At 49.5% G+C, this 14,307-nt stretch overlaps 1 protein-coding gene across 12 annotated transcripts in view; it reads right to left on the bottom strand.

The window, feature by feature from the left end:
- Positions 1-14,307, bottom strand: part of SSH1 (slingshot protein phosphatase 1) — a 68,214-nt gene that overhangs the window by 17,974 nt on the left and 35,933 nt on the right. For 10 of the 12 annotated variants that reach the window (XR_016387519.1, XR_016387520.1, XR_016387518.1 and 7 more), the window contains 8 exons: positions 12,615-12,683; positions 11,472-11,537; positions 8,751-8,945; positions 7,511-7,604; positions 6,648-6,776; positions 4,163-4,209; positions 2,287-2,433; positions 547-747 (listed from right to left, as the gene is read on the bottom strand). Coding sequence is in view for 9 of the 12 variants with exons in the window: in XM_089894605.1 (XP_089750731.1) it covers positions 547-747; positions 2,287-2,433; positions 4,163-4,209; positions 6,648-6,776; positions 7,511-7,604; positions 8,751-8,945; positions 11,472-11,537; positions 12,615-12,683 (948 nt within the window). In the remaining 3 variants the exon portion in view is untranslated. Of the gene's footprint in view, positions 1-546; positions 748-2,286; positions 2,434-4,162; positions 4,210-6,647; positions 6,777-7,510; positions 7,605-8,750; positions 8,946-11,471; positions 11,538-12,614; positions 12,684-12,863; positions 13,811-14,307 lie in introns of those variants that run through there. The other 2 variants (XM_089894608.1, XM_022551048.2) reach the window with 2 other exon arrangements.

Genomic DNA, 14,307 nt, shown 5'->3' with positions numbered 1-14,307 from the left:
CACGGTGTTCGTGGAAATTTTACAACAATCCTATCAGGGGGATTAGTTCTTAACTCAGAAGAGGAGACTGAGGCGGGGGGTGGGGCGGGGTGGGGGGAAGATTGATGAGCTTCCCCTGAGCTACCAGCTCGTCAGCGGTGGGCCCGGGGCTGCCTCTGCAGTCCCTGGAGCTGCCCTGCGGTGAAGCCTGGCACAGGCTTGGCACAGAGCAAGTGCTCAGGAAACGGGGCAGCCCCGGGCCGAGACTCACACGGAGTCCTGCCTTGGATTAGAAGCCGTGCCCTGCTCCCTCCAGCTGCAAAACAGCTTTACGTGCCAACACAATAAGCACAGATCCCTCCTGGAAACCACTGATCAAACCCCAAACAATCGTTGTTTTTCTCAAACCGGCTCCCCCCCACCCCAAGAGGCAGGATTTTGGCTGTGGAAGCCACCGCTGGGCCAAACGGGAGCACGGCTGGGATGTGGCCGGCAGCCCCGGCCGGCTGGGCGGCAGGGCTTCTGGAGCTCGGCTCTGCCAATTCTTCTCTGCAGACAGGCACCCACCTGGCGTCCAAGATGCCTTCATACTCAGACAGCTGCCTCATAAAGCCCGCGTTGGGGCGTGTGATGCTGCGTTTTTGCTTCACGTAGTTGTAGGCTTTCTCCAGGGGCCAGCCAAATTCCTTCATCGCGTAGGCTATGACCGTGGAAGCAGAGCGACTGACGCCCATTTTGCAATGTACCAGGCACTTGGAGTGGTTCCTCCTGCAGCCGTGGGGGTGGGGGGAGAAGGCAAAAGTTGATACAACTGCATTCTCTCAGGTCTGGCACAGTGGATCTTTTTTTTTTAAACCCTGAAGTTATCTCATTGCCCAAACCCTCTGAGGTCCTGATGTTTTAGGCAGCGGACGTCCACACACCCTCAGTAGGAAATAACTTCACTTCAAAATCAATTAGCATACAATGGGAAATCGAGATCAATCTGGCCTGGGCCAAGTTTTGCTGGGAGAAAGCTCCCCATTCGGGCGCCTTCCCAGGTGGCTGGGATCGGCCGGGAGACCAGAGCCCCTCGGGCATGAAGCAACTGGGCAGCGAAAGGGGTATCTGCACAAGCTACTCACTCAGCTGCTAGAGCACATGAAGACAGGGAGCAGGTTACTGTAGAGAAACAGGGTCAGCGAACTGAAAGCCACCGGGCCCCTGGCAGAGAGACTGCCTCGGCAGACAGGAGAGTCAAGGAGCCAGCGTGAGTCCGCAGCACTTGACTTGGCCACCAGAGAAAAAAGCCAAAGGAAACAGATGGGCCGATAGGCTTTTTGTAGGGAGACGGTACCAACCCAGGCGAGGCTGATTTAACAGACATGGCAAGGCCAGGAACACTGTTGCTCTAGCTGTCGCCTGCTCACAAAGGTGAGGGGCACCAGGCTAGGGAGGGCTGCACCTGTGAAAGTTTATTTGTACAGGAGGTAGGCCGGCCAGCCTGCCTGTTTACATTAGAAGCAGCACACCTGCTCGGCGGGAGCAGGCTCATTTCCTATACCCCAAGCTTAAAGTTCATCCTCAAACCTCAGGGGTTTTTTTGGACTGCCAAAGTCTATCCCCCAGGAACCCAGGGGAACTAAGATTTGGTCCTACATCATGGAGCTTTGACCTGGGTGCAAAGCAGAAGAGGAGGTGTCTCTTGAGAGCATCTCAAAGAGGTGTCTCTTTCTGGTCCTGACTTCAGTGAGACAGAGCTGTTCCACAGGAGAATAAGGTGAGGACAAAAGACATGTGACAGCAGTGACAGGCTCGGGGCAGTGGGGACCTCTGATGGTCCATCCCATTCTACGTGAACAGGAGTCACACTAAGTCAGGTGGAGGTGGGCCACAGCTCAGGGCATCTGCCTGAGTAGATTTCTGAGTAGATTTCTCCAGGGAAGCAGCCCCAAAGGTGCTCTGAGTCATGTACGATCCGCCCGCCCTCCTCTCTCCTCTGGCTCTGTGACTTCCCATGCACAGAGCTCCCAAGAGTGTCCGCTTGGTACAGGGGCCTTGCCTGCAGCCAGTGCTAATGATGAAACGGGGGTCAAATGTCACGGCAGGTGAAAGAGAACGAGCTCGTTTGGGGACCCCTGGAGAAGATCAATGACTTGGCCCTCTCGATGCTTGGGGTCCAGCACTCTAAAACCAGAGGCCCATCAGACGTCACAGGCCCCTCAAGCCAGGAGGCAGCTGTGTCTGGGGTCACCATTAATGTCTGCCCACCCTGCAGCTGCCGGTCAGCTTCTTCCCCAGCCTGATTTCTCTTCTCCGCCCACTTACTTTGCTTTGTTTATAAAATGGTACGCTTCGTTCCAGTGGGCGAGGAGGTCTGTGGTCTCTTCATCATAGACTCGGATGTTATGATACGCAAATAAGCCAGGGAAAAAATTATCTATTTCTCTAGTGACGTTTAAAATGTAGTCAACACTGCAATGAGAAAAAAAAAAAAAAGAACAAATTGGAGAATCAGAATGTGGATCGACAAAAACCAAAGTAACGACAAACCGAGCAGAGAAAAGATTAAATACACATTTATAAAGGGTCTGTGTTTTTATGGCAGGACTTCATAGTGGTGGTCTTTGGGGGTTTTTTTGGTATCTTCTAAATACCCTCTACATGATGAGAATACATTATATTTCTGATAAAAAACAAATTTCTGCCTAAAAAACTTATAAAAAGAAAGCTCCATCCAAAGCATTGCTAAGTAACGTTAATTCTGGAAAGTAATCACACATATGACCTAAATACATTTTTTAACACCTTTAAAGTTTCAAAATTCGTAACTATTACGAGTATACAGAGGCTTTTAAAAAAATAAAATAAAACCAGGGCTTCCCTGGTGGTGCAGTGGTTGAGAATCTGCCTGCCGATGCAGGGGACATAGGTTCGTGCCCCGGTCCGGGAAGATCCCACATGGGCCCGTGGGCCCGTGGGCCATGGCCGCTGAGCCTGCGCGTCCGGAGCCTGTGCTCGGCAATGGGAGAGGCCACAACAGTGAGAGGCCCGCGTACAGCAAAAGAAAAATAAATAAATAAATAAAACCAACGTCTCCACTTGTAAGTAGTTAAAAAGCTGAATATATCCATCTATTTTTTATGTCCTTGGGAACTGCCTTAACTCCTTTTTGAAACAAGGCAGGCTGTAAATAAATAAATAGTTGGGAGGGTCTGCTAACCCAGCTAACTCAGGTTCTATAGTTCTCTAACCTTAATACTATAGTTGGGAGGGTCTGCTAACCCAGCTAACTCAGGTTCTATAGTTCTCTAACCTTAATACTTACATTCCTGGAAGACCAACATAACTTCAGGAGTTTGAAAACACCTCAAATAGATTTCATAAGAGCAATATTTATAAATGCTTTGGAAAAAAAAGAAAAACCTTTAAAATCATTTATTTATTCCCAGCAAGATAAAGCATAGACAGCATCACCCTATACTTTAAGATCACTTTCTCTTGAAAGAACACATCTTAACCAGTAGTTCTAAAGATATATTTTAAGATTTTGTTTAGTCTTCACTTTTAAATGCAGTAATTCAAGAATGCCATCATGTCAGACCCACAGGATGGTGATTTTGTGGCTGTGTTGTTTTTTTAAAAAATGTCCAGACGTCTGTTCTTGAAGGTCTAGGTTTAAGCACTTTTTATCCCTGCTGCCGAGTCTTTCTCAGATTGAGACAGGCATGTGTTTCTGGCCAACGCTGAGCATTTAGCTGCAAGATTCCCACCAGGCTCAAAAGTACAACCACAGAGAGAACCAGGAGTGGTCCGGGGAGCAGGGCTGCTGACTGGCCCACCGGGAAATGTGTCCACACTGGTGCCCTCAGCATCTCTGCAGGGCAGGGGGGAGGGGGGGGGGCTCGTGGCCGAATCAGCACCCAGGCTGTCCTATACTATTTGAGGGTGATTTAGAATCATTCTCCCTGACACACACATTTCTAAACCCCAGTAAAATCTAAAACCCATGAATTATTCAGGAGGTGGCCTTTTGAAGCACATCTGTTTAGCTATGCAAATCAGGCTGGCAGCTGCTTTGGAGATTGGGGTGGGCAATTCCAGGCAGGCAGGCAGCGCCAGGGCTCGGCTTCGAATGGACGGCTGAGCTGAGTGTTTCTAAGCTGCCTGGAAGGATGAGGGAAGACAAGGGGAGCAGACTCACCCTGAGCCCTGCAGTTCCTCCAGATTGGATGCATTCCATTCAGAGCCCTGGGGGACAGATCACACAAACCCCCGTGAGTGTCACACGTCAGCCTCAGAGCTGCTTACGGGATGCACGGTGTGCGCTACCCCTGACGGTGATGGCTATCTCATGGGCCCCTGGACTCAGAGGCCGATAAGAAAGCTGATACAAAGAGGCCGATATCAGAGCAGGTTCCCCAGGAGTTCGTGGCACTGTCAGGGAAAGGGGCTGGTCGAGGAAACCCTGCCCCCTCTCATCACTCCCTTTCCTAAGACTCCAGCAGGGTCCTGTCACCAGAGGCAGTGACCTCTGACCTCCCACGAGGGAGAGGGCGCTTTCACATACCACTGATTAGAGCAGGAATTGGTTTACCTTTTCTGGGAAGTATTTGGCAATATTAAAAAAGTTCCCACCCTCTGACCTAGAAATTCCACTTACAAAAAGCTACCCCGAGGAAACACCCAGAATTCACAGAGGTATATGTACAAGGATATTTACGGTTATTTATAACAAAACAGCAGAAACCACCCAAAGGTCCGACAAGAAGAAATCATATGATGGAGCCATTAAAATAAATCATACTTTTGGAGGATATTTAATGACACAGGGAAATACCACATAATGAAAAAAAAATTTTTAAAGCAGGATACAAAACTATATAATCAAACAGTACAGTTCTTTCCTTTTCTTTCTCTTTTTTAAGAAGCTATAAATGCATTAAAAAAAAAAAACCCATTAGATAGAAAAGCAAACATACCAAAGTGTTACCAGTGACTGCCTCTGGATTTGTGAAATTGAGAACGCTTTTAAATTTTCTTCCTTCAACTTATATTTCCTAACTTTCTGTAACATGTTTTAACTTCATACTTTAAAAATGGTATTTAAAAAAACCCAAAACCCCCCATTTCTGAGCAGGCAAAGAACACGAAAGGGAAAAACAAAGAAAAAAACATCACTTTGCTCTTAGGAAATGCAATCGACACAGAGTCACAAAGCAAAAGCACCCTCTTGGTCTCCCTATAAGCTTCCTTTCCCAAGAGGGTGGACCGCTCCAGATGCAGGGGCTGCAGGGGCCCCGATGGAGCTGGCAGCATGTGGGCACTAGCTGGATTTTCATATTGGAGGGAGAGGCTCAAACATAAAAATTCCTTTAGTATCTCTCATGGAAAAAGTGACATAAAGCACCAAACCACACTGAAAAAATAACAAAAGCTCTGCTAAGCCTGTGAGCATCCTCTTGCCGCGATCACCACCTAGTGGAGAGACGGGCCGAGGTGCCTTCAGTTCTGTGTCCACCAGGGAAAACAATCAACTTCCCAGAGAGGATTTAGAGCCGGGGCTGCTTTCAAGATTCAGGCTTCAAATCCACACATCTTTACACATTTAAATATATATACATTGAACATTTATAGATCTATGTATATAGATCAATATATATATAAATGCGTTAAATATATATTTAATACATTAAATATGTATCATGGCATACACATTTGGGGAACTACTGATTACTTCCTACAGGCAGAAAACACAGTCATTCATGCCTTGGGCAGCAAATACACGTCCTCGACTTTCCAAGGATGTGATTCCTGCTCTAACGATAGGTACCATTTTTGAGTGCCTATGGAAACTGCACTCAGTGCTTTAAATATGTACTAACTTAATCCTCATATTCATCCCCTGAGGTACAGGATGAAGGAAAGGAGAGGCCAAGAGACTTGCCCCCGGGCACCTGGCTGGTCAGGCTGGGGAGTGGGAACCTGCTGGGTGGGTCCGGTTTCCATCGCACCATGCTGCCTCACTAACTAGTAGCGAGCCTTCCTCTATAACCCCCTGACTTTGAAAACTTGCCAGCTGCCTTCTATGGAGACTTACAGCTTTAAGAAAATCTGACTGAGGGACGGAGTGAAGAGAGGGATGTGCAGGCCCCGCCAGCCGTGTCAGCAGGGCCTGCTGCCTCCACGGGCTCTGGGAGCAGGGCAGGGGGCAGCTTGGGGACAAGCGGGGGTGTGTGGGAGGGATGCTGCGTTTCAGGCATTTGGTCTGTCTCCTCTGCTGTTTCTCATGTCTCGGGACGAGGAGGCATAATTCTGGGGTTAGGCGCGGGTGTTCCCTTTAGTAACTGGGGTTTTTTTTAGTTCGCAGACCATCTGGAGGGGGTTTCTGTTAGTGACCGATGAAGGTGGAGAGTGGTGTGCATCTGAAAACGGTTGCCAGCCAGAGAGCTTTCAACCAACTCCCCGCAGCTCAGCTGGGAGCTGCGGCGCAAACATCTGGCTCTCGAGCAAACCCGTAGGCTGCAGGCCAGAGAAAAGGGGTCAAGAGGGGAGTTCCCGTAAAAGTCAGGACGGAGGCTCCAGGAACTCAGGTTTCTCCCCCTCTATGACTTGCTGCAAACTCCAAACAAATCAAGGTCTGATTTACGTTTCCCAAACCAGACCCTGCCGTGCGCTGTGCCTCTTACGAGATAAAGATGGTCGAAGATGAGGGAGGGCTTGTCCATCTGTCCCAAGATAAGGAGCATCTCGTTGTCTATGAATTCCTTGAATTCTTTCAAGTTACAGTTCATCTGTTTCTCTAATTCATTACGGATCTGCGGAGTGGAAAATATTAGGAAAGGGGGTTTGTTTAAAAAAAACAAAAACAAAAAACAGTTTCTCCAAAGAAGTAATAAAGTCACAACATGAACTATGACTGTTTTCAAAAGTGTTTTTTGGGCTTTTTTCAGAGTAAGCGTATATGCACTTAAACACGCTGCACACACACGTGGGTGGTGGGAATGCAGGCTACTCGGCCTCAATGTGAACCTGACTGCGGGACGTTTATTATTTGAAAGAAGGAATTTGATTCCCTTGGGATCTTTTCTACCGAGTTGAAAAAACTTACGCTTTTCCAGCTATCAAATCTATCACCGTGAAAACGTAAAATCAATTTCACCTTGCTTTGGAAGGTATCATGATAGGGTTTATTATGTATTAATTCACAAAAAGATTGTACATGACTTTTATAAATGGCAATTTCAACCTCTTAGATCTACTTAGTTTAAGCTGTTACTACAATTCATTGCGTTCCTTGGACAAAGGGCAACAGAAAAAAAAAAGTAATCGAGAAAAACATTAAAAGGCAGTTTCGTCTTGCTTTGGAAGGTATCACAATAGGATAATTGTGATACCTAATTAATAAACACTAATTAATAAACAGATTGTATATGGCTTTTTAAAAAGGCAACTTCAACCTCTTAGATCTACCCGACCTAGGCTGCGCTAGGGCAACAGGACACAGGGATGCCCATGACCTCCGGCCCACCCAGCAGGGAAGCGCTCTTACTTCCTTGGACGTCACGTTCTCCAGGTCCTGACTCATCATGATGCTCCGGAGTTTGGCTTTGATGAGACGCTCAGTCCTCTCCCCTTCAGTTGGCCTGGAGAGAAATCACATTCAGGAAAGCGCAGAGCCATGGGAAGCCACATGAAGCCACGAGAAGCCTGCGGTCGGCGTTCACAGAAACCCCAGCTGCTCCCGGGCTACACGGAACACGGCTTGGGCACGTTCTCAGCGAGAAGGGGAGAGGGACAGGGAAGTCACCCAGGGGCCATCAGAGAGGACGGCAGACCAAGGGGGCAAACAGTGGTTGGGAAGCGGACTCGTCCTGCGGGTCTGGAGAGCCTCAGCCTCTCAGGGCCGGATGCTGGAACCGCCATGCGACATCCCCATGGCCCAGACCCCCTAGACTCTGCTGAGGACATCACTGTGTCTTCAGGCAGCCCATGGCCCCAGCTGCATCCAGCTCCTGTTACCTCCTTACATGGAACCAAAATCCATGTGTTTCCCTGCAACTTCTACGCATCAGCCTGGTTCTAACCCTGGGGCCACACGGACCACGACAATCCTTCTCGTACGTCACGCCCCTTCATATGTCCAAAGGCATGTATCCTAACCAATGCTCTCGTAGTTTCCTTGAGGCCTCATACTACGTGGCAGCCGGTCCTCCCCACATTCGGGGGGCCCCCCTCGGTCCACAGCCTTCCTACGTGTGGTATCCCCCAAGGAACATGACGCTCTGGGGAGGAGGGTCCCAACCAGGAGAGAAGGGGAGAGTGGCTCCCTCCTTCTGGAACTAGAGTTAATGGAGCGTGGCCTCGGGCCACGTGGGGCAGCGCTGCCGCCTCAGAGCCGGCCGTCCTCGGCCTGCCTTCGTGCAGTTGTGTTTTGGGACCAAAGGAACCGGATATCACATTCATCACACTCTTATAAGCAGAGGAAGAGGCTTTGGAAATCAAGACTTTGGACCTGAGGAGGAGGGACCAGAGCACCGGTACAGGGAAGCTGACGAACGTTATGGAGCTGCTCCCCAGAAATGCATTCACACCCGAATTTGTCTATCATTTTAAAAGGGGGGGCGGGGGGGCGGCGGTGGTCAGACCCTTCCCCAGCCAAAGACACCCACGGGCTGCAGGTCAGGAACCCCTGCATGGGATGCTGGTTCTGGGAGACAATGGGGCTGTGAGCCGTGCAGACTCGGGGTCGGGGACCGGGGCGGGGACGGAGGCTCCGCACTCGCACTCACTTGTCCGCGAATAGGGCGGGAGAGTCGGGTCTCGTGGACTCCAGGTCCTGCATGGCGTTCCACTCGTTGATGCAGCTCTGCTCGGAGCCAATGCAGCTCTCGTAGTAGGAGGCCCAGAGCAGCGCCACGCCCCCGGGGAAGTAGTTGTGCCTGCGTGCCACCTCGCAGGCCTTGTGGAGGACCTGCAGGGCAGACCTGGGGTGAGGAGGGGAAGAGGGTCAGGCCCGGGAGGCACGAGGGGAGCTGGGCTGGAGTCGCTCTTACATCTGAGGTTACGAGGGGGACACGTGGCCGCCAGGTACCACCGCGGGTCTCTGGGACACAGGCACCGACCCCAAGAGCAGAGACGGCGCCTGTCACCATCCCCAACGAGGAGACGACAAAGCTTTCTAACGCTCCCAATCGGGCAGGCTCCCGGGTCACTTTACATCCGCCAATGAACTCCCAGGAACTGAGATTCACTTCTGAGGCTGTGGTTACCTTGAATGTGGGAACCGCAATGCAGCCGAGCAGCTAGAAGGAAAGCATCCTCAACATGCAGGAGAGATATGTGACTGCATTCCCAGTCACTTAATTTCTAGCTCCCCCCCATCAATGTTATAACAGCTTAGACGCTTAGATTGCGTAAGGAAATGAGACACTCACAAGAACTAACTGCAGAAGTTCTGGGAGGCAGAGTCGGGCAGGAGAAACAGTACTGAAAACGTATACATTGGTAACAGCTAATTTACTTATCCTTTTCTTACTTCTTTTTACAAAAATATGGGCTGAGTATTTCTCAGTGAATCAGGTATCAGTGAAGGGTGGACGAGCGAGGCCTTGGATGGAGAAGTTATCAGAGAATCAACGGCTCAACCACGGCATAAAAACCACTGCAACCCACTTCACTTTCCCCAGTGGTCCACATCTGTCCTAGCTCTAGACTGGGGGAGGCAAGAAACTTGAGCTGAATATTTACGAAATTTTATTCTCGTTCTGAAGTTTTGGAAAAACGCATGGGCCTGTTTTTTTACTCGTTCGTAGAGAAAGAGATAACAAATTATCCAGGGCCACAAAGGAACATCTGGGACGTCTAGAGAATGATGAGTTCGTGATTTCCCCCCAAATGATCCTGAACTGACTGCAGGAACAGAAGACATAAAAACGAAGCAACGATGTTAGCGCGTGGCCCATGGGAGGATCCTGCATCACTCCCTGTCCTGGAGAAAAGAGTAATTATTTTGAAACACAGGGCAGAATTCTTCTCATCAGAGGCCACCGGCTTTCTCCCGAGTCTTTTCCAGATTATCTGAGGGAGACTGCCATGTGGAGTCTGCTGTATGAGTGATCTGTGCAGCCCTCCAAGGATGAGGAGGCTCTAGAATGTGTATCGGGTTCAGAGAAGGTCTGGAAGGTGAAGGCAGTCTTCACCCACAGCTACCTCACCCCCCATGCAGGTGCCCAGGGAGGCCCTACCCTGCCCCGGCCCCTGCACCCTGCAGTAGGTATCCCACAGCCCGGCACCCACCCCTCAGTATAACATAGGACTTTGCTCTGGGTTTATGGTCACCTCCCTCAACAGACTTTAAACTCCAGGAGGACAGGAATTCTGTCCGTTTTATGCCTCCGCAGATGCTCAATGCCTAGCAGAGCATTGCTGTTGCCTCCATGGAGCAAACTGATGACCCTCGGTGTGCCAGGGACAAGGGACCAGTGAATTTATGCTAAAATGACATTTTGTCAGCAGGGACGGTAGAAACATAAAAACAAGGTACCTCCAACAACAAAAAGACCAAACAACCCAATTAAGAGCTGGCCAAAGGACTTGCATAGACATTTCTTCAAAGAAGATATACAAAATGGCCAATCAGCACATGAAAAGATGCTCAAGGCTAATTAATTAGGGAAATGAAAACCAAAACCATGAGATACCACTTCATACCCATAAGGATGGCTATTATGAAAAAAAAAAAGGCAAAGAATAACAAGTGTTGACTAGAATGTGGAGAAACTGGAACCCCTGTGCATTGCTGGCGGGAATGTAAAATGGTGCAGCTGCTACAGAAAACAGTCTGGTGGTCTCTCAAAAGGTTAGACACAAAATTACCACATGATCTAGAAATTCCAAACGATCTGAAAGCAGAGACTCAATCAGATACTCTGTCCACCAATGTTCACAGCAGCTCTATTCATAGTCGCCAAAAGGTAGAAATAACCCAAATGTCCATCAGGAGATGAATGGATAAAAGTAGTACATCCATACAATAAATTTATTGCTCAGCCTTAAAAAGGAATGAAGTATTAAACACGGATGAGCCCTGAAAGCATTATGCTAAGTGACAGAAGCCAGATACCAAAGGGCCAATACTGTATGATTCCACTTATGTGAGGGACCCAGAATAGGCAAAGTCATAGGGAGAGAGTAGAATAGAGGTTACCAGGGGCTGGGGGAGGGGGCAATAAGGAATTACTGTTTAATAAGTACAGAGTTTTTGTTTGGAATGATGAAAAAGTTCTGGAAATGGATAGTGGTGATGGGTGTACAACACTGTGAATGTACTTAATATCACTGAATTGTGTCCTTAAAATGGTAAATTTTGTTATTGATACATATTTTTTGCCCCCCCCACACACAAAATAAACATACTTAAATGTGCTTCTAAGTAGGTGGGTTTTTTTTATTTGTGCTGTCAGCTAGGAAAATATTTCTAAGGAGTTAAAAGTCCCTAAAATCACACTTACCACATGGCCTGGACAGACACGGGCTTGAAGATGTGCATCCTTCCTGCCGTGCTGACGCTGAATCCACTGAGAATGAAAAACAAAGGACAGTGTGGTGAGAAGTCAGACCCTCCGACCACATCCCTGCCAGACGGCGGGGGGGACAGCCCGTCGTGGACACCCTGAGGACAAGTGTGTCTCACGCTGTGTGATGAGGGACCACAGGCCACAGAGACAAGGGCAAAAGCCAAAAGCCCCCCCAAAAAAAAAGATAGCTTCTTAAATCCGGAAGACTGGCTTTTAACCCATCAATACAAAGTCAGCCAAAAACTAAAAGCCCAGCAAAGGGTGTGAGGCAACAGCGGCACTGGACACCATCTCGCTTCACCTGCCTGCACTGTCCCACCCCGCCCCCTACCTCCTGTGCCCCACACTCCATCTGTGTCTTTTATACTTGCATAAAAAATACATTAGTGGAAGACAGAAGTTTAAAAAGGAAAAATGTAAACCATAAGCCCATGTCGTCAATAAATCTAATTCTTATCTTTCCCTCCCCGTTCTATCTACAAGGCAACGTAACTTCTACTGCTAGAATTCAAGTAGAGATAATTTCCTCTCCTGCTTCTTCCTACTCGTGACAGTACCTGAGTATTTCCCCCCAGAATCCGGACGGCCCCCTGGCCCTGGTCTACCTGCCCAGGCCCACCTGGATGATTCCTCCTCTGCAGCCCCCCAAATGGCATCTCAAACACTGTTGCACCTGCTGGTTGTGTGTCTTCCCTGCAGCCCTCAGAGACTTGGCGCTCCTGCTGCATCATACTCGTCTGTGAACTTGCAGGGACCAGCCCATGGGGGGCACACAGCGAGCGTCCATTTAACAAATCAAGGCAAATGGATGAATGTCTGTTCACTGCTGTTCTTGAACTTCATACAGCAGCAGATAACCCGTAAATGTTTCTGTTGGTACTTCGTGACCCAACTCCCTTATATCATGTCCCAAATGTACCCTGCCTTGTGTGGCTCATGGAAGGGCAATGTTATTTCTCCTGATGTGGTAAACATGTCCCACGTGTGACTCTGCTGTTAATGATTATCCAACGATGCCCAAACTCACGCATGTTTCAAAGTCTACAGTGAAAGAAGCCTTCTGAGAGATCTCCTTACCCGTCTCCGTCAAGGTGGATTTTTGTGTCGCTCCACAGTCGGAGAACCATCCCAATGGTACAGCTTTTACTACATGGGAGGGAAGAGAAGACACCTAGAGTTAGGGTCCACCCGCCTGCACGTGGTCTTCCCTCGCTGTGTCTCCACCCAGCCTGTCCAGCTCATGGGGGACCCACCACCTGCCCTGCGTCCAGCTGCCTAGGTGTGTATCTGGGAGAAGCTCTAAGGCTGTCTGCAAGGACTGCTCACCACTGAATTCCAGAAGATGTGGGTCTGGGATGGCCAGTGACCCCAGCTTAGAGACAGTCACAGGGAACTCTGACCCCAGCATTCTGGTGTGGCTGCAGCTCCATAAATGCCAGGTCTCAGCTGCGGCTCTCGGGGGCCAGGAGTAACCAGCTGACCACACGCCCACATTGCAGCAGGGCTGAAGCCGCTGATGGCTGGCACACGCCTGGCACAAGGCCACACACAGTCCGGGCGACACAGGCAGGTCATGGCAGCCACCCCCAGCCTCCTGTCCTGGAGTGACAGGGGAGGGGAGAGTGCCAACACCATGACTGGAGTTCACTTCTGGACCTCTGCTTCTGTACCTTTTGTGCAGCTGCTGTTTTAAAATCTAGTTTAATCTTCTTTTGTTTTGCCCATCCTAACAGTGAAATGATACCTGACCACTTTAGAGCCTGGCGCCGCTGAGAAACACAGAGGAAAAGAAAGGGCTTTATCAGAGGGTCTCCTCGGATCACTATGAAAACTCTTCAGGCATTTGAAAAAGAGTCTGCTTGTGAGAAACAGCCGTCACTGCCAAGGGCAGCTCAGACAATCTCCAGGGACCCTGTGCTGACATCTCTGCTACCGCCTAACAGCCCCCCAGGGAGTACAGTTACACACACGCGACTGTGCGCACAGGCAGCTCTGGGGTTCAAGGAACCCACTCTCCCTCCAGAGCTTCGGCAGCCACGGGGGATCTTTTCCACCCTCTGCTTCTGTATCTGTGGGGAAGGTAGTTTCAAGCCCTTTGGGTCAAAGTGGGCTAAGCCTTTTGTGTTGGGCAAATTCTCTGGTGCCACCCTGCAGTCCTACCCATTCCGTTTTTTTTAACATCTTTATTGGAGTATAATTGCTTTACAATGTTATGTTAGTTTCTGCTGTATAACAAAGTGAATCAGCTGTATGTATACATATATCCCCATATCCCCTGCCTCTTGCGTCTCCCTCCCACCCTCCCTATCCCACCCCTCTAGGTGGTCACAAAGCACCGAGCTGATCTCCCTGTGCGATGCGGCTCCTTCCCACTAGCTAACTATTTTACATTTGTCCTACACATTCTTGATGGGTTAACGATGTTTCCTTTGTAGAGCTGCAAAATAAAATTGACGTTGAGACTCAGAGCTCCCAGGGTTACTCAGCTGTGTCGCACTGGGGAGGGGCAAGAAGGGGGCCGCTGGGAGCCCAAGACAGACATGTAGAAAGCCCAGGCTGGAGGGTGCCCTGGGAGGGTGTGGGCAGACCTGGACACTCGCCCTTTTTCAGCACCGACGACCCACACCAGGGACTGGAAATGAGGAGAGAAAACGGCACAGAGAGCTACAAGGAGCACAGACTGGGGAGCCACAGGCCCAGGTCCGGGGCAGGCGGAGACGAAACGGTCCTTAGGAAACCAGGGCAGCATCTAAACTGCCCTCCTCCATTA

This window comes from Delphinapterus leucas, chromosome 14 (assembly GCF_059928025.1).
Source record: "Delphinapterus leucas isolate spDelLeu-1000000601 "Yukka" chromosome 14, BTC_Dleu_Yukka2, whole genome shotgun sequence".
Lineage (NCBI taxonomy): Eukaryota > Metazoa > Chordata > Mammalia > Artiodactyla > Monodontidae > Delphinapterus > Delphinapterus leucas.
This window is presented reverse-complemented; position numbering and strand designations above follow the sequence as displayed.